The sequence below is a fragment of the Squalius cephalus genome (assembly GCF_949319135.1).
Source record: "Squalius cephalus genome assembly, chromosome: 12".
NCBI lineage: Eukaryota > Metazoa > Chordata > Actinopteri > Cypriniformes > Leuciscidae > Squalius > Squalius cephalus.
In genome coordinates, this window is record NC_137133.1 from 24,265,019 (window position 1) to 24,291,411 (window position 26,393).

At 37.9% G+C, this 26,393-nt stretch overlaps 1 protein-coding gene across 2 annotated transcripts in view; it reads right to left on the minus strand.

The window, feature by feature from the left end:
* Positions 1-8,383: 8,383 nt before the first annotated feature.
* The window catches only part of cebpz (CCAAT enhancer binding protein zeta), a 73,889-nt gene continuing 55,879 nt past the window's right edge, over positions 8,384-26,393 (minus strand). For both annotated transcript variants that reach the window (XM_079887739.1, XM_079887738.1), the window contains 11 exons: positions 25,362-25,450; positions 25,229-25,282; positions 19,656-19,758; positions 19,503-19,571; positions 16,614-16,680; positions 16,421-16,527; positions 16,276-16,336; positions 10,676-10,866; positions 10,196-10,260; positions 9,748-9,829; positions 8,384-9,563 (listed from right to left, as the gene is read on the minus strand). In XM_079887739.1, coding sequence (XP_079743865.1) covers positions 9,409-9,563; positions 9,748-9,829; positions 10,196-10,260; positions 10,676-10,866; positions 16,276-16,336; positions 16,421-16,527; positions 16,614-16,680; positions 19,503-19,571; positions 19,656-19,758; positions 25,229-25,282; positions 25,362-25,450 — 1,043 coding nt within the window. In that variant the 3' untranslated portion in view covers positions 8,384-9,408. The remainder of the gene's footprint in view (positions 9,564-9,747; positions 9,830-10,195; positions 10,261-10,675; positions 10,867-16,275; positions 16,337-16,420; positions 16,528-16,613; positions 16,681-19,502; positions 19,572-19,655; positions 19,759-25,228; positions 25,283-25,361; positions 25,451-26,393) is intronic.

Genomic DNA, 26,393 nt, shown 5'->3' on the forward strand with positions numbered 1-26,393 from the left:
TTACACTTATCATCACAAAATGCATATCATTTGATAGACCTGCTCATGCTGAACAACTTTGCCTCTAGAACCATTGCTGTCAATCAAACAGTTTATTAATTATTCATGAATATGTTAAAAACCTACTTTTGCGAACTAGTCCCTGGTTTTTTGCCCGATCGGAACCAAACGAGTCTAGGACAATTCTCTGGACTCTTTAGATCAATAATTATCAAAAAAAGTTGAACTTTTGCATTTTTCGCATGGGTATAATTGGGTCATAAAGAAAATGGGCGTGGCAAAATGCAAACAAAAGCCTATAAATCCTAAACAAAAACTCAGAACATCACGAAAATTGGTGAGCATATGTGCCATAACATTCTAAATAAGCATGCAAAATTGTATGTAGATCGGATGATAGTTGGCGCTATAACTGTTAAAAAGCAATGGTAAATTGCCTGTATTGGCTGTAAATGGACTTTTCAATCTATTATTTCAGTGGTTAAAAGCTTTCTAAATAAATCTTAATGTCTTGAATGCTTAAATGCCTTAAAGGCCTTAAATGCTTGAACCCCGATAAATGCTGCTTGCAGCTTTAATTATTATTATTATTCTTCCCTAAAACGCATCGTGCAGCCCAAACCGTAAGGCCTAGAGACCTGAAACTCGGTCAGATGGTAGTAGTCTTGCTCGCTACTCAGATACCCGGACTCATCCCAATCGGCCAGATGGTGGCGCTACAGCACAAAAAAACAAAAAAATTGCATATTTTTGCTTAAATCTCATCAACCCTTTGTCACAGACTCAAGTGTCTTATATCATTGGAATCCTTGGCTCAAGCCGAACAAACTTGGCCTCAAGGATTTCATTTCCGGTAGCAAATTTTTCCGCCATTTTGGATTTTGTCCAAAACCTACTTTTGCGAACTAGTCCCTGTTTTTTTGCCCGATCGGAACCAAACCAGTGCAGAAATGTTCTCTCGAGTCTGAATATCAATAATTATCGAAAAAAAGTTGAAATTTCGATTCATGGTCGCTAAGGGGCGCCAAAACGTTTGAAGTAGGCGGAGCCAGTTTTACTAAAATGGTTATAACTCGTGAACGAAATGAGGTATCTTCACCAGACTCGGTACACATGTGTAAGAGGTCAATCTGAGGTCACAGTAAAAAAAAACGCGGCGATTGGCCACATTGTGGCGCTATAATATGAAATTAACATAAAACAGGCTATAACCACCTGACCGTTAGTCCGATTGACTTGAAAATTGGTATGCAGTGTCTTGGTCCAAGGTGCCATGTATGTCTATGAGGACTTTGGTGTATCTCAAAAAACATGGCCACCATCGGCCAATGAAGTTTGAGCACCTATTAGACAACGTTAACGGAGGCTGATCGGAACAAAACTCAATGGGTATGTTCAACTCATGGCCCTAGAGGTCTGTAAGAATTTTGAAAGAAATCGGCCACTAGTTGGCGCTAACGAGTTTTACGGCTCTGTAATCACGTGGTCTTGCACATATCCACACAATATGCATATCCTTTGATAGCTCTCCTCATACTGAAGAACTTTGCCTCAAGAACCATATTTGTCAATAAAACCATTAATTAATTATTTGCGAATATGTTAAAAACCTACTTTTGCGAACTAGTCCTAGGTTTTTCACCCGATCGGAACCAGACCAGTCTAGGACAATTCTCTGGACTCTCTAGATCAATAATTATCAAGAAAAAGTTGAAATTTTGCTTTTGGTTGGCTATAAGAGGGTCATTTATAAAATAGGCGTGTCCAAATACACTCAAACGTCTATAAATCCTAAATAAAAACTCAGAACTTCACAAAAATTGATGGGTATATGTGACATAACATGCTAAAGAAGCATGGAAATTTTTATGGAGATCGGACCATAGGTGGCGCTATAACTGTTAAAACGCTTTAAACCATATATTTCCTATGGTAAATTGCCTGCATTGGCTGTGAATGGTCTTTTCCATCTATGATCATATAATTTTCATATAATAATGTTCAAAACCAGTGCAATTCTCTGGACTCTCTCGATCAATAATTATCAGAAAAAGTTGAACTTCTTCATTTGGATGGCTATAATAGGGTCACATCAAAATGTAGCCTTGACCAATGTCCCCGAAAGCCTTCAGATCTTCTTAAAAACAAGTCAGAACATGATATGACTCTTAATAAGCATGAAAAATTTCAGACAGATCGGACAAAATTTGCCTCTATGACAGTTAAAAAGGTGAAAATGATATAACATGGCATATTAAGCCTATAAGTGGTATTTTACTGCCCCCTGCTGTCATTTCATCATACTACTCCCTAATATTGTTATATAATTCATATTTAGACTTTATAAAATCATTATTTTAACATTTACAATCACGTTTTGTCAAAACTCATCTATTGGAGTATTACTGTTGACAATTGTGTCACACTGAGAAATGGAAAACGAAAGTAAAACGGCATTTAAGCCACACCCCCGAATACAAATTCACTCATAACTCGAAAACGGAAAGTCGTTGCACGCTCAAATTTTGATGGTTAGGACCTCTCCGGGCTCTTGATCGAAACGTGTCGTCGCAGGCCTCGGGAGGACCCCCGAATTTGAACGGCCGTAACTCCCGACCCAGACCACCCCGAACCTTGTGTGAGAGCTCGTTGGAAAGGGCCCGTCCTTGTCTAGCTTCGATTCAAATGTGGTGTAATTTGCCCTGGGCATTCCAGAGATAAAAGCCCCAAAGGATATGCCTTTGAACGGTCATAACTCCCGGCCCCAATCGCCCAAAAACACTTTGATGGTCTCATTCAACAGGGCTCCTCAAGCACTATCTATGCTCTGAGTTTCAGAATTTTTCGCCTTCTGGTTCCCGAGATATAAGTGAAAAACCAAATTCCCATTCATTAATTCATTCAATCACTTCAACTGTAAGATGGAAGCTGTAATACCACTGTCCACTAGAGGGAGCAGCAGGATTACACATGACCTTTCATTAGTTTTCAGTATTGGGAAACAAACAAATGCTTTAAAAAGCAATCTCTTTTTCTTTCTTTTTTCTTTTCTTTTTTATATTATTATATCACAAAGGAATTCCTATAGACCAATAAATATATTTTCTCAATAACATATCCCAAAACATAAAAAAATTTGTATTTGTGTGTGTATGTTTATTTGTGTGTGTGTGTGTGTGTGTATGCATGCATTATTGAGTTAACATGGAAAAACTGGTTTGCTTTAGTGCAGAAAACTGGTGAAAATCATTAAGTTTAAAGTGAAAGTGAGCCAATAAGTGGTCTTCTAGTGCCCTCTGCTGGCCATTCTACTGAAAATCAAAAATCACTTATATAACAATAACTATTTTAACACAATCATATTTTGTCAGTGTTTATCACTTCATTTGCACTGACACTTCACATAATTGCTAGTAATGTGGTAAATCATGGTAAATCACACTAGAAACATGGTAAATCATAGTAAATAATACTAGAATGTGGTGTATCAAGGTAAATCATGCTAGAACATGGTAAATCATGGTAAACTATGCTAGAACAGGGTAAATCATAGTAAACCATGATAAATCATGATAAACTATGGTAAATCATGTTAGAATGTTGTATATCATGGTAAATCATGCTAGAACAGGGTAAATCATGGTAAACTATGATAAATCATGATAAACTATGGTAAACCATGCTAGAATCACAGTAAACAATGGTAAATCATACTAAAATGTAGTATATCATGGTAAATCACGCTAGAATATGGTAAATCAAGGTAAACTAAGATAAAATCATGGTAAACTATGTAAATCATGCTAGAATCATAGTAAATAATACTAGAATGTGGTAAATTGTTGTGGGAGGAGCCTATTTTACTAAAATGGCTTTAACTGAAGAAGTAAATGAGATATCTTCACCAAACTCAGTACACGTGTATGGGTTCAATTTCAGGTCACAGTAAACAATTTTATGGAGATCAGACCATAGGTGGCACTATAACTGTTAAAAAGCTTTAAAACCATATATTTCCCATGGTAAACTGCCTGTATTGGCTGTAAATGGTCTTTTCCATCTATTATGTCAGTAGTTACATGCTTGCTAAATAAAACTTAATAACTTTTGATGCTTTTGTGCTTAAAGGCCTTAACTGCTTGAACCCCGATAAATGCTGCTTGCAGCTTTAATTAGGGCCCGAGCACCGATGGTGTGAGGACCCTCTTGGAATTGCTCCGTTTATTATTAGGGCCCGAGCACCGATGGTGTGAGGACCCTCTTGGAATTGCTCCGTTTATTATTATTAGGGCCCGAGCACCGATGGTGTGAGGACCCTCTTGGAATTGCTCCGTTTATTATTATTAGGGCCCAAGCCCTGAAAGGGCGAAGGCCCTATTGTTTCCATAAGGATTATTATTTATTAGGGCCCAAGCCCTGAAAGGGCGGAGGCCCTATTGTTTTCGTAAGGATTTTTTATTTTTTTTCTTCATTATTTTTTTTTTGTCTTTTTGCCACTTTTGGGGCCCTTAACATGCTCAAAAACTCTTGAAACTTTGCACACAGGCCAGAACCCGCGGCCATCAGGGCCGGACTGAAGCTGGTACCCGGGCGTGGCAGGGGGGCTCGACAGCGCCCCCCTGGAATGGGGTCCGAAATCTTGGTCCATATATCAAAAACGCTTGCATGTAATAATATGAAACTCAGTACACATATAGATCTCATCGGCCGCACAACTTTCGTGCTCTAAGTTTTACAAAAGCCCAACAGGAAGTCGGTTATTATACGTTGTTTGGAAAACGCATACAATGGAATGTGAAATACTCCTCCTAGGGAATTCATCCGATCGCCGCCAAACTCGGTGTGAATGAAGTCAAGACATTGAGGATGAATTCTTGCGAACAGATTTATGATATCTCGAACGGTTTGGCCGTGGCGAGGAAACGAATTTATGGCGAATAATGGGACACAGGAAGTGTGTTATAACTTCTGCATACATTATCTGATCTTGCTGAAACTTCAGCAGTGTATTCGTTGTAAGAGGCCGATCACATGGATGTGACATTTGTGAGTCAAAGTTATAGCGCCACCAACTGGCAACAGGAAGTGTGTCACTTTCAAAATGCTTTGAAATCACTTTCTTATTTTTACCCGATTTGCTTAAAACTTTATGTGTATAATGTAGACACACGGCAGATGTAGACCTGTGAAAGGATTATTGATATCTTAGATACTGTTGCCGTGGCAACGCATCAAACTTTAATATTCTTTTCGGATGCTTTTGAGACTCTTCACATGCTTGAAAATGCATGAAACTCGACAGACACATCACATTTATTATACAGTAGACATGTGCAAAGTTTCAGAAACGGCGTGGTGGAATGGCTCAGTAGCGCCACCTTTAGTCAAAAATGGGGGCTTAGTTTTTCCTAGAATCACAAAACTTGGTAGGTGTATTGTTCTCATCAAGCAGGACACCTTTCTAATTTACAGTCATAACCTCAGACCCACAGGAAGTCAGATATTTTGGTTTGAATGTGGATTTTCTGGAGAATTTTCTCTCTTTGTGTGTCTGTGTGTGTGTGTGTGGGGGGGGGATTTGTCTATTCCATTTAATCTTTGTTTTTCAAGGTTTCAGGGGCTTTTGGGGCCCTTAACGTGCTCAAAAACTCTTGAAACTTTCCACACAGGTCAGAGCCCACGGTCATCAGAGCCGGGCTGAAGCTGGTACCCGGGCGTGGCAGGGGGGCTCAACAGCGCCCCCTTGGACACGGTCTGAAAACTTGGTCCATATATCAAACACGCTTGCATGAATTAATATGAAACTCAGTACACATATAGATCTCATCGGGCCGAACAACTTCCGCACCTAAGTTATTAGCTCCGCCCAACAGGAAGTCGGCTATTATGGGTTGTTTGAAAAACGCATGCTGTGGAATTTAATGTACTCATCCTAGAGAATTCATCCAATCGCCTCCAAACTCGGTCAGCATGAAGTCAAGACATTGAGGATGATAAATTCCGGACGGATTTTTGATATCTCGAACGGTTTGGCCGTGGCGAGGAAACAATGGCGAGAAAAGAGAAACACGAAGTAATATAACTTCTGCATACGTTAATAGATCTTGATGAAACTTCAGCAGTGTGTTCGTGGTAAGAGGCCGATCAGATGGATGTAACTATTGTGAGTCAAAGTTATAGCGCCACCAACTGGCATATATATATATATATATATATAAATATAGCTGCGAGCAGCGATGGAGGGACCAAGCCGGTGACACCGCCACCCCGGTGGCTTTAGTGTAACTAAAGGCACCAGGGTGGCGGTGCCACCGGCTTGGGCCCGCAATCATTGTTTGGAAAACGCATACAATGGAATGTGAAATACTCCTCCTAGGGAATTCATCCGATCGTCGCCAAACTCGGTGTGAATGAAGTCAAGACATTGAGGATGAATTCTTGCGAACGGATTTTTGATATCTCAAACGGTTTGGCCGTGGCGAGGAAACAAATTTATGGCGAATAATGGGACACAGGAAGTGTGTTATAACTTCTGCATACAATAACTGGTCTTGATGAAACTTCTGCAGTGTATTCGTTGTAAGAGGCCGATCACATGGATGTGACTATTGTGAGTCAATAGTCACATCCGCCAAGTCACAGTTATAGCGCCACCAACTGGCTGCAGGAAGTTTGTCACTTTCAAAATGCTTTGAAATCACTCTCTTATTTTTACCTGATTTGCTTCAAACTTTATGTGTATAATGTAAACACACGGCAGATGTAGACCTGTGGAAGGATTATTGATATCTTAGATACTGTTGCCGTGGCAACGCATCAAACTTTAATATTCATTTCGGATGCTTTTGAGACTCTTAGCATGCTTCAAATTGGATGAAACTCGACAGACACATCACACTTATTAGCCAGTAGACATGTGCAAAGTTTCAGAAACGGGCGTGGTGGAATGGCTCAGTAGCGCCACCTTTAGTCAAAAATGGGGGCTTAGTTTTTCCTAGAATCACAAAACTTGGTAGGTGTATTGTTCTCATCAAGCCGGACAACTTTCTAATTTACAGTCATTACCTCAGACCAACAGGAAGTCAGATATTTTGGTTTGAATGTGGATTTTCTGGAGAATTTTCTCTCTCTCTCTGTGTGTCTGTGGGGGGGGATTATTTGTCTATTCCATTTAATCTTTGTTTTTCAAGGTTTCAGGGGCTTTTGGGGCCCTTAACATGCTCAAAAACTCTTGAAACTTTTCACACAGGTCAGAACCCACGGTCATCAGAGCCGGGCTGATCAGATTAAAACTGTAGGAGGAGTTCGTTAAAGTACGAGGCCTGAAAATGGCAAAAACTGCACAAAAATCTGAGAGGAAGTTCAAAATGGCTGACTTCCTGTTGGGTTTAGGGCTACGCTCCAAGAGACTTTTTTGTAGGTATTAGGTCATTACATATATGTACCGAATTTCGTACACGTACGTGGAACACAGCGGGAGGCGCACTCCGTTGAACTTGTATAGGTGGCGCTATCAAGCCATTTTGCCCCGCCCAATTCTGAAACCTATATCAGATGTAAATTTTCGCCAGTTCTGACACGTGTGCAAAGTTTCGTGAGTTTTCGAGCATGTTTAGGCCCTCAAAAATGCGATTAAATGCGGAGAATAATAATAATAATAATAATAATAATAAAAAAAAAAATGTATATATATATATATATATATATATATATATTTATATATATATTTATATATATATATATATATATATATATATATATATATATATATATATATAAATATAGCTGCGAGCAGCGATTACGGGCCCAAGCCGGTGGCACCGCAACCCCGGCGGTGCATACGGGGTTTGGACTCTGTGCATGCTCTTTGAAACAGTGACCACAGACCTGCATTAAATGACTGACAGACAAGAACGGTTTGACCTAAAAATATCAAAATTGAAACTACTGCGGAAAAAAAGACACCTACATCTTGGATGCCCTTGAAGTAAGCTAAAACATAACAAAATTTAATTTCTAAGTGAACTATCCCTTTAAGATTTATGACTTCTTAATGGCTCAGTTGGCAATCCCTCCTGTTGTCCTAGAATGTAGATCTCTGTTTTTAGGGTGACAGGTGTGGTCCACAAAAGGGCCCAATATGTTCCATTCACAGCCGGACTATTCAGTTTCTGCAGGGCCATGACCCACAGTTTAGTTCCAATCCTAATGTTTAATCAGGATCTAATCTCTGCAGGTCATGGCTTCCCAGACTCATAATGTAATAGCCCTGATATACAGCATCCTTTAATAGCCTAATTGGGCTATAAAACAATAATGAAGATTGTTTCAATTACGAAACATTGAACTGACTCGAGCTGAATAATGACAGTTGTCTTCTGTAGAGCAGCTTTATATGTATTATATAAAAGTTGCTATATAAATAAAAGTGACTTGACTCTCTCCAAATGTGAGGAATAAAGTGAAGGGAACACAAATTGTCAATGTGTTCTCTAAATGTAAATATCTAGGGAGAACACAAGTTGTTTTTGTATACAATTTAAAGTTTCAATGTACAGCTATTACTTTTTAAATGGTTTTACAAAAAAGCTTCCCAACCACTAGAATATGGACATGTTTACTGTACCTTCTCATACTGAAGAAAAAAAGAAAAAGAAAAAAAATTTGACTTCTAGACTTGACTTATAATTTCAAAAGATTCTTAAATCCAGATGCATTTACTTGAGAAGCAATATGATTTAAGATAAGTCTACTTTTTCTGTGAAACTGACAAAAATGAAGAGTTTATGCTTACAGTGAGAACAAATATCTGCCAATGGGCTCAGACAAATCAAACTAGTTCAAAGCTTAAATTAAACTGACTTTGATTAAAATTTGTTTTACATGTAAACAATTAATTTCATCTTTAATTCTTAAAAAAGCAAAATAACAATGTTATATCTTGCTTTCTAAGGATATTTGCAGTTGAAAACAAGATTTTAAGGAACATTTTCTTTTTTGCAGTGCATGCTATAATGCCATTACTTGTGCTCTGATTTAATACCTTTTTAAGACCTGCAGAAACCCTGATCTAATTATTATTTTCTTTTGTTTCCAGGTTAGTTGTATTTACTGTAAAAAGAAAAAACACTAAGCATTTTCAAGGGAGATGTTAAAATATAAAATGTTTAAAGCATAACAGAATCAAGCATTATCCAAAAAATATAGGAACCCTAGATTTAATACAACATGTGTGAAACAGCCAATATTGACTAAACCACTTAACACTACAGCTATAATATCATAGAAACATGGAATAGCATTCGTCCCTGTCCCGTATATTACTGGTTCAGTCAGTGGGCATGGTTCATGTATCCGTGAAGCAGTTTAGGAGGTCTGGTCCATCAAGCTGGAGAAGAAATTGAAGACTTAAGTTTTTATTTTCTTCCTATTGACACTCTGACGCTTTTTGGTTACTCCAAACTTTCTCTTGTTGAATGTGGCCTTTTTCCTCCTGAGAGTTTGGACATCTCTCCCAAGGATCCAGTCATTCCGTTGAACTTCCCACTTCAGCTGCTTAACATCTGATGGAAGAGACACAGGGAAATCAGGAAAGATATCATTGCACAAAAGCAGCAAGTCTGTAGTTTCTTCTTTCAATAGATGTCACTCACAGAAACAGTTTATGCAGGAATGATATTAAGCATTTTAATTGTATATCAAAATTTTTTTCACTGGAAAACAAAAATATCTATTATCAGCACTCACCGGCTTTGTCCGTATTGGCCATTGCATTCATACCAGTGTTTTCAAACTTCAAGCCTGCATTTTCTTCCAGCAAACACCCAAACTGTTTAGAAAGACATTTCCGGTTCATTCAGCTGCATTAGAAAGGTGCTTAAAATCTCCTTTCTTCTGAACTAGGTGCACATCTAATTCACTAATAATTATTTCAACTGTAAACTGGTTTATTTAAGGTTACGCCCTTCCATATATTAGCAAGCTGTCTCTGTCATATAAAAAAAGATTGGAACATTCCTGCTGTTTAACTGTGTAAGTGTACCTAAGAAATAAAACAGGTTTAAAAGGCAAGGGGTGGTGACATCAAATATTGATTTAATTTAGTTTAAAAACAAACAAACAAACAAACAAGAAAAACATTGAGCATATCAAAAATACTTCTATGGATCTTGTATTTAACCCATAAACCATCTACCTCTTCAGCTGATGCAAACACTGCTTGGTTCTTTGTTCTTCTCTTTTTCTTTACAGGTTGAGCGCCTTTGGGACGATGGAATCACACACACAAGAGAAAAAAAAAGCCGATTCAGTTGATTAGGAAAAAACATAAGGGTAAATCTTACAAAAACACTATTACAATATATACAGTAATGAGAGTTTGTGTAGAGTTGCATCTGCTTCAAATTTACTGCTCTGAAATACTGAAAACCATAGCTGTATAGACCAGTTACCATTCCCAATGGATACAATGAAGAAGGATTTCACCAGGTTGTGTGATATTCACCAAAAAAAGCGATTCTTTAATCAGGGACAGTCATCCAGTTGATACAATTACCTTTTTTCTTTCTTAGATTTCCAATGGAAATCGTTTCCATTTCTTCTCATTTTGCATTATCTTTGAAATGACAAAATCATACTTATAAGCTTGATAATGAAAATTGCTGTTTTGACACACCTGCTTCATCATCATCATCATCATCATCAGCATCTTCTGTGTCCATGAACTCTCCACCTTCATCCTCCAACTCATCTTCAAAATCCTCCATACTGCCCAGAGAGACCTCCTCATCATCAAGGTCATCGTCAGAGTCAGAGACATCAGAGTCTTCTGGAGCTTCACCTTTCTTGGACTTAGGCGTCACATTGCTGCAACAAAGATCGTTTGGCCACGTTAACTGCTATTAACATTACTGGATAAAGATTTTAAGATCATTTACAACGATTTGTGCAAAAAAATATATTCACTAAGACAACAAAACATCACCACAGCTTTGGAATACAAAAATAACTGTGCAATGTATTTGCAACCTTCCATGGATAGGCTATCCTAGAACAGTGGTTCTCAACTGGTTTGACCATGGGACCCACACTTTCCCATAGTCATCAAGCCGCGACCCACTTATATATATATACACAGCAAAGCAAATTTATTTTTCTCAGAATAAAAACGATAGATACCGCAGACACTGAATCAGGACAACGCGTTTTTCTCATAGACAGTAAAAAAAAATGGACACAGCGACCCCATAGACTTCAAAGGAGAAAAGTGAAGCAAATTAGAAGCACTCACTTCCTGATGGCTGAGCGTACTGCGCAGACTCAAACTGAGCTTGATGACGTAGATGTGACGTGAGCAACCTGTCTGACAGTTTTAAGTCTTCTAGTTAGCTGTGCCAAGAGAAATCTGAATCATTCCCTTCCGAATCTTGCAGAGACGGAGAGCGTGACTAGGAGCTGTCCATGAGCTAGGAGCAGGAGCAACTTTATGACTCTCTATGGGCTTCTCCCTTGAGTTTATCAGACTTTATGCCTCCACGTCCCCCCGATTGACTGCGAGCTTCTCCTCCTGTCTATACAGTAATTTCAAGAGAGTCGCGTGGTTATGACGCAATCGTTAGCCTATTTTTACAAAAACTGCTTCTACGGGGCCATAACGTAAGATACAAGGTAATGGAGCCTTTTATACATTGTCGTGTTTCTTTAGAAATAAACAATGGACAAATAGAGTCTTTAAACGCCTCAGATGTAAAGTTATTCGCTGTCAAAGTGACGCCAAAATGAATGGGAGTCAATGGAATGCTAACAGCAGGTGATGGCTTGTTAGCCAATGGCAGCCCCCGGGATGGTACACTTTCCGGGTGCTGGATTACCCCCCTGGTTTTTCTCAGACACTGACAGAAGTGTCAACACACGCACGTCTTTCAAAATAAAAGTCTCCCCTCAAAAAAACATTTAGAATTAATTTTTTTTTGTTCTTGATGTTGTTTCTTTGACTGCACACTTAAGTTAAAAGATGTTAAATGTTAAAAAAAAAAAACCTTTTTTTCCGTTCAACTGACCTGCATTCTGTGTGAACCGGCCATTACTCTGTTTTGCCACAACGATAGTGTGACAGGTCTTGCAAATTGACTGGCTCTGTGATTCATCATATGTCCTGTATCAAAAAAAATTCCAAAACCATGGATGCCAATGTCTTCTCCTGCCCTGAATTCAAATTCAACTTCCCTGTTTCTATGCTTTTCTCCATGTCTTAATGTTTATTTATTTATTTATTTATATTTTTAAAACAGGAAAAGGTTAAGGACAATCGGGCCTGGCTCAGTATAAAACTGATTTTCAGCAGGTTCCTGCTCTGCAGAACATAAAAACCACATACACAACAAAGCTCACACACTAGACAGCTAGAGACAACAACAGACACACAAACCAAGATATTGGGCAACAGGAGGGGCTATAGAGCCGTCTCAATGGTCACAGATATACCTGTCCATTAAATGGCGATCAAATGTTATTTTAAATAGTCTTCTTGATGTGATAGTTCTGATGTGCTGTGGGATCTCATTCCAGGTTTTAGTGAGCACATGAAAAAAAGATCTCCGTCCATAACAGTTTCTAAAAGCCGGTAAAGGCAAAAGTCCATTTGTAAAAGATCTCGTAGTGCGCTCACACCTTGAGCTAAGTTTCGGAACCAATTCGGTTAGAGCAGTTACAGTGTGTCCATTTGAGATTTGATAAAACAAGTTTATCCCATGGCTTATTTTATAGTTCTGAAATGTCAAGGCATTACACAAAGATAGTGCAGTACAGTGGTTGAGTCCAGCCTGGAAGCCTGACATGGATCTTATGAGCTCTATTATAAAGTCTTATTACTGGTTCAATAATCTCATTTGTTGTTAGTGACCAAACAGGTAAACAATACGACAAAGTGGACAGAATGATGGCATGAAGATAGGTTTTTGAAACAGAAAGCAAAAAATATGGTCTAATTTTGCTATAAACATATAACTTTTGGTTTAACTTTCTGGTTAGGGTTTGAACATGTTCTTGATAAGTAAGATGTGAGTCAAGATAGACTCCCAAATACTTATATGCTGATACAATTGAAAGCGTTTGATTAGAAAAAGTGATAGGATTGAATATGGATAGCTGTCTCCTAGATGAATAAAAATACATACATTGTGTTTTTTTGACATTAAGTGTTAAATGATTATCTTGCAGCCAGTTATGTAAATGCTGCAGATCTGTGTTAAGTTTGTAATTGATTGTGTCGATATTAGAACCAGAAAGAAAAATAACAGTGTCATCAGCATATAGCAAAGAACTAGAAAAATTCAAAACACAAGGAAGATCATTAATATACATAAGGAAAAGTAAAGGACCTAAAATGCTGCCCTGTGGAACTCCCATAGAACACACTCGTGGCTGTGATGTTACTGTGCCGATTCTTACAGTCTGAGATCTGTCACTTAAATATGATGTAAACATATCTATTGCGGAAGATGACAAATGAAAAGAAAGAAGTTTGTTTAACAGAATTTGATGATTGACTATCAAAAGCTTTCTGAAAATCTATGTATATAACTCCAGTAATCTGACCCCTTGTTTAGAGACGCACGTATTTGCTCAGTGAGAAGCAGCAAAGCCGACATAGTTGACCGCAAGGGTCGAAAGCCATGCTGGCAATCACTGAGCAGGTTATTATTTTCAAGGTGGTTAATTAGTTGATTATATAATATTTTTTCAAGCAACTTGGAAATGGTTGGGAGAATTGCAATTGGACGGTAGTTGGAAATATTAGTTGGATCATCAGACTTAAAGGAGAACTCGGCAACTCTAGCGAACTCTAGTCACTTCTTCGCTGATTTTCCCTTTTGTTGTGGCATGTTTTCCCCACGAGCTCCCCCTACAGCTGTGGGGGGGGGCGTATATTTCACAACACGGTAGTAAAAAACTCACTTGCGGCAGCCTCCTCCCCCTCTCTACCGCTGCTCATGTGCGTTTGTTATGATTGGAGCAAGCCAACTGTATCGTGTGGAGCTAAGTCTACCGAGGTGGGTAATCTGGTAATACAGCATACATGCGTGTGTTTATGTCGAATTGCCGTAAAGCAATTCGTGTTTCGCGCTCGTTTCTCACGAGACTTCCAATTTCTGTCTTACCGGGACGGTAGTCCTCAAGTTGCAAGGTTGGTTTTTCGCCTGGGAACGCTGGGGGGAGCGGGGAAAGTCACCAATATCACCAGAACAGGTTGTTTAACCATCCAAATGATTTCTAGACAGTTTTATTAAGTTAAAAAAGTTACCAAGTTCTCCTTTAAACATCGGGGTGATCTGGGCCATTTTCCACAAGGCAGGAAATACTGATTGTCTAATACACAGATTAAAGGTGCCCTAGAATGTGAAATTGAATTTATCTTGGCATAGTTAAATAACAAGAGTTCAGTACATGGACATGACATACAGTGAGTCTCAAACACCATAGTTTTCTCTTTCTTATTTAAATCTCGTTTTTGAAAAACACCCCTGAAAAACAGGCGAATCTCCACATAACACCGACTGTGACGCAACAGTCGGGATCATTAATATGTACGCCTCCAAAAATGTGCATATGCCAGCCCATGCTCAGTGCCAGGCGGAACAGCACAGCCGAATCATCAGAAGTTCTGCAGGTGAAGAAACAAGCAGGAGGAGGATCATAGGGAAAATGGCAGATCTATCTATAATCTATCTATAATCGGATACCGCTACAGTTTAATTCGAAGTTGTTAGTTTGCTCTGTCCATTTCACTGTTTTTCTAACCTGGAACAATATCAAGCAGCCAGGCTTCTCTCGGCGTCTCAAACGGACGAAGGGGGCAATTTCAACTAACGTTATATTCCCGCAAGCGGTAAGTAGTGATTTTATTAATGATAATTTACACTGTGTAATCTAGATCCAGCGCGATATTGTTTTTTCCTCGAGAGACATCGTGGTTTGCAAACGAGCGAACGAAGCATGGCAGTTGCTCAGTGTTTGGATGTACAAATGAACACAAAAATATTTTTTTAGCTCCTTCATCCGAGCCTCTGGAGAACCAGTGGGTTATGTGAATTTCTGATGTGTAATTGTTCAAGTTCAGACAGATAATCTTTCTCTCAAAGTTGTTCAACACTGTTTATGCATCAGTAAATCGCGTTGCAGTGATAAGATCTTCATTCACGCGATCAACAGGCTGTCATCTGCTCAATGCTCATCATTGCAACCTTTTATGTGATGGGAATAGATCTAAATACTTAAAAAACTTCTCATGATTCGTTAATCCCGATAGCTGTAATAGTAAAAACGTATAATAGCTGTAATAGTAAAAGTTTTCCAGATAGTTCCACATGTAATGCCAGATATTTCATATGCAAGCATGTCAGCCAATCACAGCAGAGGGCAACAACACTGAAGTCTCTCAGCAGACACGCCCCTTCAAACAGAGTGTTCAAGTCAATGGATGAAATCAGGCTAGGAAATATGCCTTTTATTTCTAAATTATAACAAATTTTGATCTAAAAAACATACTAACATTATAAGGGCACCCCAGGAAACATTATAAAATAATAAAATAATCCATTCTATGGCACCTTTAACTAAATGATGAAAGAGTGGTATAAGAGTACTGGCATGAGTTTTAAGAAAAGTCATGTTTAAATTATTTGTATCACAAGCATGAGAAGCATTCAGAGAACACAAAATATTAGTTATATCATTTTGTACAATTTCAGAAAAAGAGAATTGCTGAGATAATGCTGGTACTGATGTGAGAAACAGAGGAATAGTAAATTTAGAGGATAATTCTTGTACAGATGCAATAAAATACTCATTAAAAGAATTAGCAATTTTATCATGATCAGTAAGAAGAGTACCATTTATGGATATTTGTAAATTATTTTATTTTTTTATTTTATTTTCACCAGTTATAGATTTCAGTGTTCGCCATAATGTTCTTGGGTTAAGCTCACACTGTTCTGTTCTTGCTCTAGATTTAGGCATGCTGCATTTTGATTGGCTTTGATTGCACAATGAGGGGAGTGGCGGAGAAATCGTGTTTTCTGCCATTTAGAAATCATGCATGCTCGCATTGTGATCTTATTATGATTTCGATTAACCGCATAACCCTACACATCAGCAGCAAAATACCGGAAAACTCAACTCAACTTGTGGTCAATTATCAAAAATGGATCATTTCTGATTATCCATTTGATTATGTTTTCTTCTTTGGATAAGAAGTGTAAACAGCACTGAACATACCTTGCAAAGTCCAAATCATCATCCTTGAACTCAGTGAAAAAGCTGTCTCCTTCAAAAACATCTGAGGAGACAAAACTTCAGGCAGGTTACTCACAATAGGAAGATCAAAAGTATAATGCTAAATGGTTTTGATTTCAGGGCCTACCAAGAACCCGATCAAATTCATCATCGTCAACGTCCTCCACACTCTCATTGTCTTCCTTTCGGTTTGGCCTTTTCCACCGTTTCTCTGCATCGCGCTTCTTAAAGTACCTAAATGACACATAACAGCAAAGTTACATTGTTTTCATCCACTCTTAAGTAACAGTCTTTTGTATTTGCTTGAAGCTTCTACTAACCTGTAGAAGAACACCTCATCCACAGGTATCTGACTCTCCTCTTTGGCCAGATATTCATCACAGTTAACTGTACAAAAAAAAACAATAAAAAAATGTGTTGTTGTTCATGACCTACCATACAACTTAACTTTCACATACATAAGAAATAATACACAAAATGTACACAAGTTTTAGATCTAAAATTACAAAGCAAATTTGTCTACAAATAAAGTCCAAAAGTTGAATGCATTATAGAAACGTTAGGAGAGGTTCAGTTCATCAAACATTTATTGACTTCATTACTTCAACCTTCATTAGAAATGGTTCATTGCAGGACTCTAGACTGGGGCCAAATGGTCACAATTTGTGATCTTTTTTCTAGCAGGTGCAACTAAATTTTTGTCACCACCACATTGCCCAACTGCTAAGAGTTGCCATTTCTGTTGCATATGAGAAACATCAAATGGCAAACGAAACAAAAGCAGAACTAAACTGCGATTCTCTTTAAAGAGAAGAAGAAAAAAGCATGATCTCAGATCAGGTAATCGTGGACCGGTCTGGATCACGTGACAAGTTACTACGCAACGCTGGGACATTCAGTGAGAAAGCATTTGAATTCACCACAGTATTAATAACATCGCTTTGAGATATTGAGGAACGTTCAAATTCAGTGCAGAATTCTCTGTTATAAACTATATCAGATCAAACAGCGCTGACTTGAACTTAAATGTTTATACATTTTTCATTTCAGGGTTCCTACAACCTTTTAAGAGTGAAATTCAAGCACTTTTCAAAGACTTTCAAGTGCTTAACACTTCTTCCAGCACTTCAAAGCTATAAATATTATTCAGTTTAAATGTTATTTTTACTGTCAGAACCAAAAACAGTATTTGTTCATCTATCAAAGATTAAAATCAAAAGTTTTAAGAGGTAGGAGCACTAATACGTGGCAAACAAACGCTTTTATTTAAAAATAAAAAAAATACGAAATTACCATTATAACCAGTAGATGGCGGCATAAGAGCATGTATCAACTTTTTTTGCCATTTCCACTCCCTAATAGTTTATTTTCACACATTTGGCTTTACATTTATCAGGGGTGCAAACACATGTATGGTCAAAAAAGAGAGAGGTAATCGAAGCCCTCGTCCGGCGGCAAATATCCAGATACTACATTGCCACCATCCCCAACCCACCCCTATAGGCACATAGAGTCAAATGAAATTTAGAAAAACTATCTTGCACTTCTTGCTTTACTGCTACTTCCTGAAAACAATTTCACCTGATGATTTGAATAGCTCTTTTTGTAAAGAATTAATAATTCTAGGATGATTGGGGTAATTGTGTAGGGTAGGCCTAGTGCATCTGCATAGAAACTAATAAACATAATACAAATATAAATACAATAAAACACAAATACACGAGAAATAAAGCAGTGCTTTGTTTTTCAGGTAAATTAACTGTATTAAGTATTAATACAGTTTATCTTTTGACAAAACGTGATTTTTCTCTTTCTCTTTTGTTGTTTGATTAACTTTGGTGACACAAACAGCTGCAGGTATATTGGGTGCTGTCCCTTTCAGACGAATGCACGTATCTAATACCGGTAATGACACGCATCCGTTTTATTTTGACTGCTTTTACGGGGAAACTCGTTGAGACGGACACTGGCTTATTTTTTCGTGCACTTGTCTGTTCAAACACAAATAGATAAGAAAGAAAAGGGAATTCGTTGTTCACGAACTTCATGTGCTGTCTGCGACTGCGTGGCTCTGTGCGCCGACAGACCATCTACATTTGGATGTTAAACATAATATATATAGCCTGATATAGCAAAGACAACGTCGGCAGTATTGACGGCAAAATAGGCTACAGAATATTTCGTTCTGTAGGCCTATTGACGGGCAATATTTGAAAATCGATAATTAGGCCTATTTTTTAAATTACAATTATATATGCATTTGTCAAAACCGAGAGACTTTCAAGCATCAAAATGTAATTTATTATGTATTTGCGCCTTCTATTTTGTCTGAAAACTTCCAACACTCTTGCGTGTCGCGTGAAAAATAGGCGTCGGTTGCGGTTCTATTTCTAGCACGCGGTTTCGGCGCGGCTCGAGAAGTGTGTGTGTCATGCAGGCATTGTGCTCTAACACAAGCTCTAACCAGTTAACATGAGAGCCGACATAAAAACGGACACTCCACGCCACGCAGAGAGAAATGTGATGCAGTGGCAGATCCAGAGTGAGACAGAAACACTAGTGGTTCACGCTTGCGCACATACTGCTGGTTTGGCGCGCAGTGTTCTGATTCGCTTATTTCCTATTTACTTGTTGGTGGACGCAATCCAGAATTACTGTTGGTTAAATTATAATCAGACCCTCTCAAATCCCTATTATAAAATACCAAATCATCAAGAAATAAATTTGTCAAAGTTTGACACTTTTTGTTCTGAAGTATGAAGTAGGAAAAGTAGTGTCATGAAAAACAAAAACTTCAAATTGTGAAGAATTACAAAGTAAAGAGCGCTCCTTTTCTAATCACTGAAGCTGCCTATCAGTTCAGTATGATACTGAAGGAGAACAATGGTACATTTAATAAGAGCAGAATATATATATATTTTTTCCCTATAAAAATTAGGTTGTTAAAAGTTAATTTTATCTGCATCTTAACTCAAGCTCAGTGCTTTACTGTCAAATGTGCATTTACAAGAAAAAACATGTAATATTATAAGTAACGGCATTTATAAATGCAAAACAATAGTCATTTTATGATTAAATTGCCTTTATGTTTAATAAATGTCCATAGTTCCATTATTTAACTTTTATTATTTATAAAAAAAAAAAAAAAAAAAAACTCTACAGAGAAGCTCATTTACTTGACCTGTCAACCACAACAATGCAGGACTCACCAGGTAATGACTTTACATTGCTGAGCGTCCTCCTGTACTTGGGCTGCATCAGCGTAGCATCTGTGTTTTCTAGAATATAAAGAATAGATTTAGCAAAATGAATAAAGTCACCAGTTCAAGAGCTTAAACTGTAATTTTGTTGAGTTTGCTTACGTTTTCCCTTCATTTGCTTTGGATTCCTATACACAAAGCGATCTAAGAATCGGATAAGTGTGAAGTCCTGAAGCGGATCCCCCGTGTACAGAATGAACTCTCCCTGGGGGTCAAATGAAGGTCCCAATTTATATTAGATGTCTTTAACTTCTATGTACTAACATTTAAATTAAAAAAATTATACAATGCACTTCTTGTGTACAATACATGTTTAAAATTTAACCTATATTATTATTATTATTATTATTATTATTATTATTATTATTATAACTACCTGCATGTAATTAAAAGCTCCAATTAATTTCTGTAATTACAAGTTTTTTTTATTTTTTTTTTTTTATTTTTATTTATATAGCACCTTTCACAGGTATAAGGCCACAAAGTGCTTCACAACAAAAACATTTATATCATAAAATACACACAATAAAAGCATAGACAGAACATGATCATATCAACCCACAAGCAGCTAATTAAAAGCCTGAACAAATAGATGAGTCTTTAGTCTGCATTTGAAGGCATCAACAGAGTCAATAGAGCGCATAGAAGGTGGGAGGTCATTCCACAACCTAGAAGCAACAGCCTGAAAAGATCTGTCACCTCTCGTACGATAGCGAGTGCGCGGAACCGTCAGCAGATTCTGATCCACAGACCTCAGAGCACGCACAGGGGTGTAGCGCTGAATCAGGTCACTAATATAAGAGGGTGCCTGACCATGCAAAGCTCTGAAAACTAAAACCAAAATTTTAAAATGTATCCTATAAGACACTGGTAGCCAATGAAGTTCTTTTAGGATAGGGGATATATGAGACCTCCTATTAGTACGTGTCAGAATTCTAGCTGCAGAGTTTTGTACTAATTGCAGTCGAGAGAGCTCCTTCTGGTTTAGGCATGAAAATAAACTATTACAATAGTCTAAACGCGAAGACACAAAGGCATGAATGATAAGCTCCAAATCATTTCGTGAAACCATATTTCTAAGTTTTGAGATTTTCCTTAATTGAAAGAAGCAGTTTCTCGTCAGCTGCTTGCAGTGCTGCACTAATGACATGTCTTTGTCCAGGATAACTCCCAAATTTCTAAGACTTGACTTAGCAGACTGGCCTAAATCACCCAAGCATTGTTTAATTCCAGGGATTTCATCCTCAGGGGCAATAACCAGTGTTTCTGTTTTGTCTGCATTAAGCTGCAGAGAGTTATCACTTAGCCATTTTTTAATTTCCACAAGACAAAGGAGCAAGGAGTTTAACTTCCAGATCTCTGATGGCTTAAAGCAGCAGTAAAGCTGGATATCATCAGCAAATAGGTGAAAAGAAACATCACTGAACCTTTGTATGATCTTTCCCAAAGGGATCAAATACAACAAAAATAAAACAGGGCCCAGAACAGAGCCTTGAGGCACTCCACAAAGCAAATCCGCAGACTCAGACCTTATTTGGTTAACTGTAACACTGAAGCTACGCCCCGATAAATATGAGAACCACTGTAGAACTGACCCTGACAGCCCTACTTGATCCCTCAATCTTTTCAGCAAAACCTGGTGGTCGACAGTGTCAAAGGCTGAGGACAGATCCAAAAGAACTAGAACAGTGTGTTTTCCAGAATCAGCAGACATCATAATGTCATTTGACACTTTCAGTAAAGCCGTTTCGGTAGAGTGTTGTTTACGAAATCCGGACTGAAATGGCTCATGGATGTTACTTTTGTCCAGGAAAAATGTCAACTGTTCGCAGACTACCTTCTCAATGATCTTGGATAAAAGCGGGAGCTTAGAAATAGGCCTAAAACTTTTAAAATCCGACGGGTCCAAACCTGCCTTTTTTAGTAGTGGCTCCACTATAGCATGCTTAAAAGCATCTGGAAAAACACCAGTAGACAGCGAGAGGTTAACCATTTTGGTTACACAAGGGCCAATTTCCTCAAACACCTTTTGGAAAAGCCTAAACGGAATGACGTCCAATGAACAGGAAGATGGCTTCATCCTGGTCACCAATTCAGAAATATCAGCAATCGTCACAGTCCTAAAAGTGGACCACATGCTGGAGACTGGTTCAAAGACATCAGCGGTACCCCACGAATGGGACGGGATTTTATCTTTAATCATTTTGATTTTGTTGGTGAAAAATCCCAAAAAGGCGTTGCTGTCAGCTTCACAAAAAACAGGGATAACTGGGGCAGCAGGACAAACAAGTGTATTAATCGTGTCAAACAGCACTTTAGGATTTTTTTTATTTAATGTTACTAGTTGACGGATATAGTCAGATCTGGCTTTTTCAACCGTCACATTATAGGACAACACAAGATCCCTGAGATAAAGCCTGTGCACCTCAAGGCTAGTGGATTTCCACAGGCGTTCAGTCTTTCGACACAGTCTCTTAAGATTTAAAATCTCTTCATTAATCCAAGGCCACGTTTTTTTCTGAGCAGACAAGTTTGATTTAACTGGGGCCACCTGATCCAGAATTTTTACACAGTGATTGTTTAAACAGTGAACGAAATCATCCACATCAAGGCAGTCCATAACTAGAGTAGAATCAAACAAATCAGAAAATGTATCTGCAGTATTTGCAGTGATAACACGTCTCTGAGACCTAACTGCTAAAGGCTTTGGGTCAGAACTGAAGTGAAGATCAAACAGAACAATACTATGATCACTCATATACACATCATTTACAGATACGTTTAATATATCTAGGCCAAGTGTGAAAACTAAGTCTAAAATATGGCCTTTTTGGTGAGTAGGCTCAGAAACATGCTGCTTGAAATTAAAAGTTTCAGTCAATGTTAAAAATTCCATTGCGGGGCAAGATGAGCTGTCATCAACATGAAGGTTAAAGTCCCCAAGGATTAAGACAGATTCCAACTTAATTATAGAGGACAAAAAGTCACTAAAATCCTTAAGAAAGACAGCAGAAGGGCCAGGAGGACGGTAAACCAAAATACAGTAGAAAGAGGACGAGAAACCCAACTTGACCATCTGCAATTCAAAAGAAGAGAATTTTTGGGGCAAGATTTCATTGCATTTATGGATGTCCTTGTGCACAATAGCCAGTCCACCACCGCGACGACATGGGCGGGGCCTCCCAACAGCAGAGCAACCAGCTGGGCAGAGTTCATTTAAATGAATAAGATCTTCCTCTCTCTGCCATGTCTCTGACAAACACATAATATCCAGGCCTTCTCTTGTGAAAAGATCGTTTAATGAATGCGACAAATAATGATTGACCTTTTCCTTACATTTTAACACCACCAAACCCGTCCTAAACCTGTATCCCACCTCAATAGTGTTTTACATTACAACATCAACACAATAAGTACATTGTACTTTTTTTTTTTTTTTTTTTTTTTAAGTACATAGTAGTCTGCTCTTATAGTAGACACCACTACTCATAAAGAGTGACCAAATAAATAAATTAAAATGTATGTCAAGACAAGCTCTGAAGAAAAATCCTGTTGTTTAAAAACATTGGAGCTCAGACGTTTTCAGTTAGACAGACACACAGTAACTTGTCAACTATATATTTTTCAACATTCCTACAGTAATTAAATAGAATACTGCTTCTGATACCCTGAAAGAATACATTTTATATCCACACAGGTTGGAGTTTTGCATAACATCTCTTAGAATTACCTAAATAAAATGTAAAAATTACCTGGAAAATCTATTATTAAAACATTTCTACTGCATAGTGCTGAGAATATCACATGGATATCTGCAAAAAAAAATTTAAATTCCTTTAAAGAAACCACTGAACATACGTCAGAATAGCTTAAATACATGTTAACACAAACTCACCAGGATTTTTTTTTTTTTTCCTTTTACAATAATGAAATGCATAAACTGAAAACAGAGATTTTTTTTTCCCCCCTCAAATTGAAATGATTGCAGTGGGGATGCACCGATTATACAGGGATGCACTGATATGGAAATTCTGAGCTGATGTCAATATTTCATTGTTTGTTGTGGTCGATATAGATAACCAATATTTTACTTTGAGTTTTATGCATTTAACATGGTTTAATAGCTATAAAATAAATGAACCAGTAACTACAACTGGTTTGAATGAGAAATAAAATGACAAAACTTGTACTGTATAAAGTGTACTGTGTTATATACGCATTTTTAAAATGGATCGTTCCAGTCCTTGATGCTGATCGGTCAAGCTGTTTTATTTATGATGCATGGCTATGACCGATTCACCGGTCTGTATCACTGTGCGTAACTCTGCTCAACACCCGTAGCTACATAATCAATATACTGTCAAAACAGTTTCATGTATTATGTATTTAAGCAAAAGTAACAGTTTATTATTTATTTAATGAAGTATGAGTGACCTGTCAGCCTGTCAGACCTTGGGATCGGCGTCATTCAGACCTGTCAGCGTCATTCACCTTTAATTTTAAGGCCAATAGCGGGAGATACTTTAATGTGCGTGTGCGTGTGTAAGTCTACAGTTTCCAAAGTGGAATATTCCAGAGGGAAATCTATTAAAAAGTTCCATAGTTCAAGCCTTGCTTATCAGAATTGAAATCAGATTGCATTATTGAATCATTATTTCCCTGTTTATCACTGTAAAGCTGATTTGAAACAATCTGTATTGTTTAAAGGCTATATAAATAAAGGGGACTTGATTTGACTTATGCGCAAGGTCTAGAAACAGGTTTTTAAAAGTTGAACTTATTTCGAATTGAGCGCAGAAAACGTCCCTCTAGCATGTTTTCTAGCATTTACACTGAAAAACAATAGAAATGTAGCGCAGTGAAATGGAAAAATTAGTTCTGTATGAATGAGTTCTAAGGCCTGTTTATAGCAAGACAAATATTCCCTATGATAAACATTTTAATTTGAATGAATTAATTCGCTGTTAATTGCGTCTGACACAAACATTTGAAAGCAGTCAATTAATTATTTTTTTTTACAAGGAGGGATCTTTAGATCTTTTCTATCGCACCGCAAAAAAAAAACTGGCCAAACAATTGGTCATGTGCCCAGAGCCACCGCTGTCATTGAACTGACTAGGTGGCACTCACACACTATTTTGCCAAGCAACAGTGAATAGCAGAGAAAGAATCTGGAACAGGCTCTCTTGTCTCTGTACACTCTTAAAATGAAAAGTTGTTTGTTGGCGTGTCTACATTAGACATGAACGATGCAAAAACAGAACCCATTATAACCAGTGATGCTGTCTACACTGGATGTGTTGTTTCGAGGTGGAGTAAGTTTCTACATTTGGATCAGGGATGGGCAACTTCGGTCCTGGAGGGCCACTGTCCTACAGAGCTTAGCTCCAACCCTGAAAAAAATCACCTGCCTGTAATTTTCTAGTAATCCTGAGGACCTTGATTAGCTTGTTCAGGTGTCTTTGATTAGGGTTGAAGCTAAACTCTGTAGGACAGTGGCCCTCCAGGACCGAAGTTGCCCATCCCTGATTTGGATGAAAGGTTACAAAAGACAAATTTTTTTTCATGCAATGGTAAATTATTCACAATAACACCAGGAGTGTGTACCAATAGAGTGAATAGGGAGCATTTTAAGGGTGACTTTAAACAAGTTATTACAAGTCGAAAGTTGTTACCTGCAATAGAGTCTTAGCAAAAAGAGCCACGGAGGGATGGAAATGAAGGGAGAGCTGCAAGACAGAGCAAGACGTCAGAGGACAAATCACAGTAATAATGAGAAGAACAGAAAAACAGTGTTAGTCTTGGTACCTTCTGCAGTTCCCAGAGGGCCGTGTGATCGGCCCCACAGTACAAAGGGTTTCTGTTCATGGGGTCATACATCTCCTTTTTTACACCACCTGAAGACATGAAGGGTTTAAATTAATATTTTAATAAATTAATAAAGAAAAGACTCATAAGAGAACAGTGGCATGTCTTGGTGATTTGTGCCACAGCGCTTTGAGATGTACATTTAAAGGCGCTATATAAAATAAAGGTTATTATTATATTATATTATGTGGAGACAAATTGACAAAATTAATTTTTAATGGAAGACACACTGCATGAAGGTAAATATGATATTCGCATTTGCTGATTTTACTCTTTTTATTTGCAATAGTGACATTCAGTATGTAATATTGACAGCTAGCGGTTGAAATGGGTTTTTCCCCATACCCGCCTCTTCAGACTTGATGCTCACACAGGTTGCCAGATTGAGGACACGCAACAGGAGCGAGCGCAATTGACAATGGAAGCCTTACAATAAGTTGACGAGTTGATTTGGCCGTCAAGTTTCGATCCCATAGAAGCCTATGAGGGAGTGATCCAGCTCTCAGATTTAATCAAAAATATCTTAATTTGTGTTCCGAAGATGAACGAAAGTCTTACGGGGTTGGAACAACATGAGGGTGAGTAATTACTGACAGAATTTTCATTTTTGGGTGAACTAACCCTTTAATATACCTCTCATAGAGCTTTTTAGATCAATCCCAAGGCTTTTTAGGTCAGGTAGAATCTGCGATCTCTTACCCAGTTGTAATTTTCTGGCTTCCATGGCTGCAAAAAGATGTGATTTACACCAACTGGCAACCCAGGGTGTCGAAATACTATTGGGTAAATTGGCAGTGGGCGAGTGGGCGGAGTCACACAGACCAAAACAAAGACAAACATTCCGACAGGGAACACGCAAATTGAGGTCCCCATGAGGAAACAAGATCATAAATCATACAGAATGAGTTTTTTTGAAAATGTAAAAATGCAGAAAGTTTTAGTGATGGATAGGTTTAGTGTAAAGGGATTTAA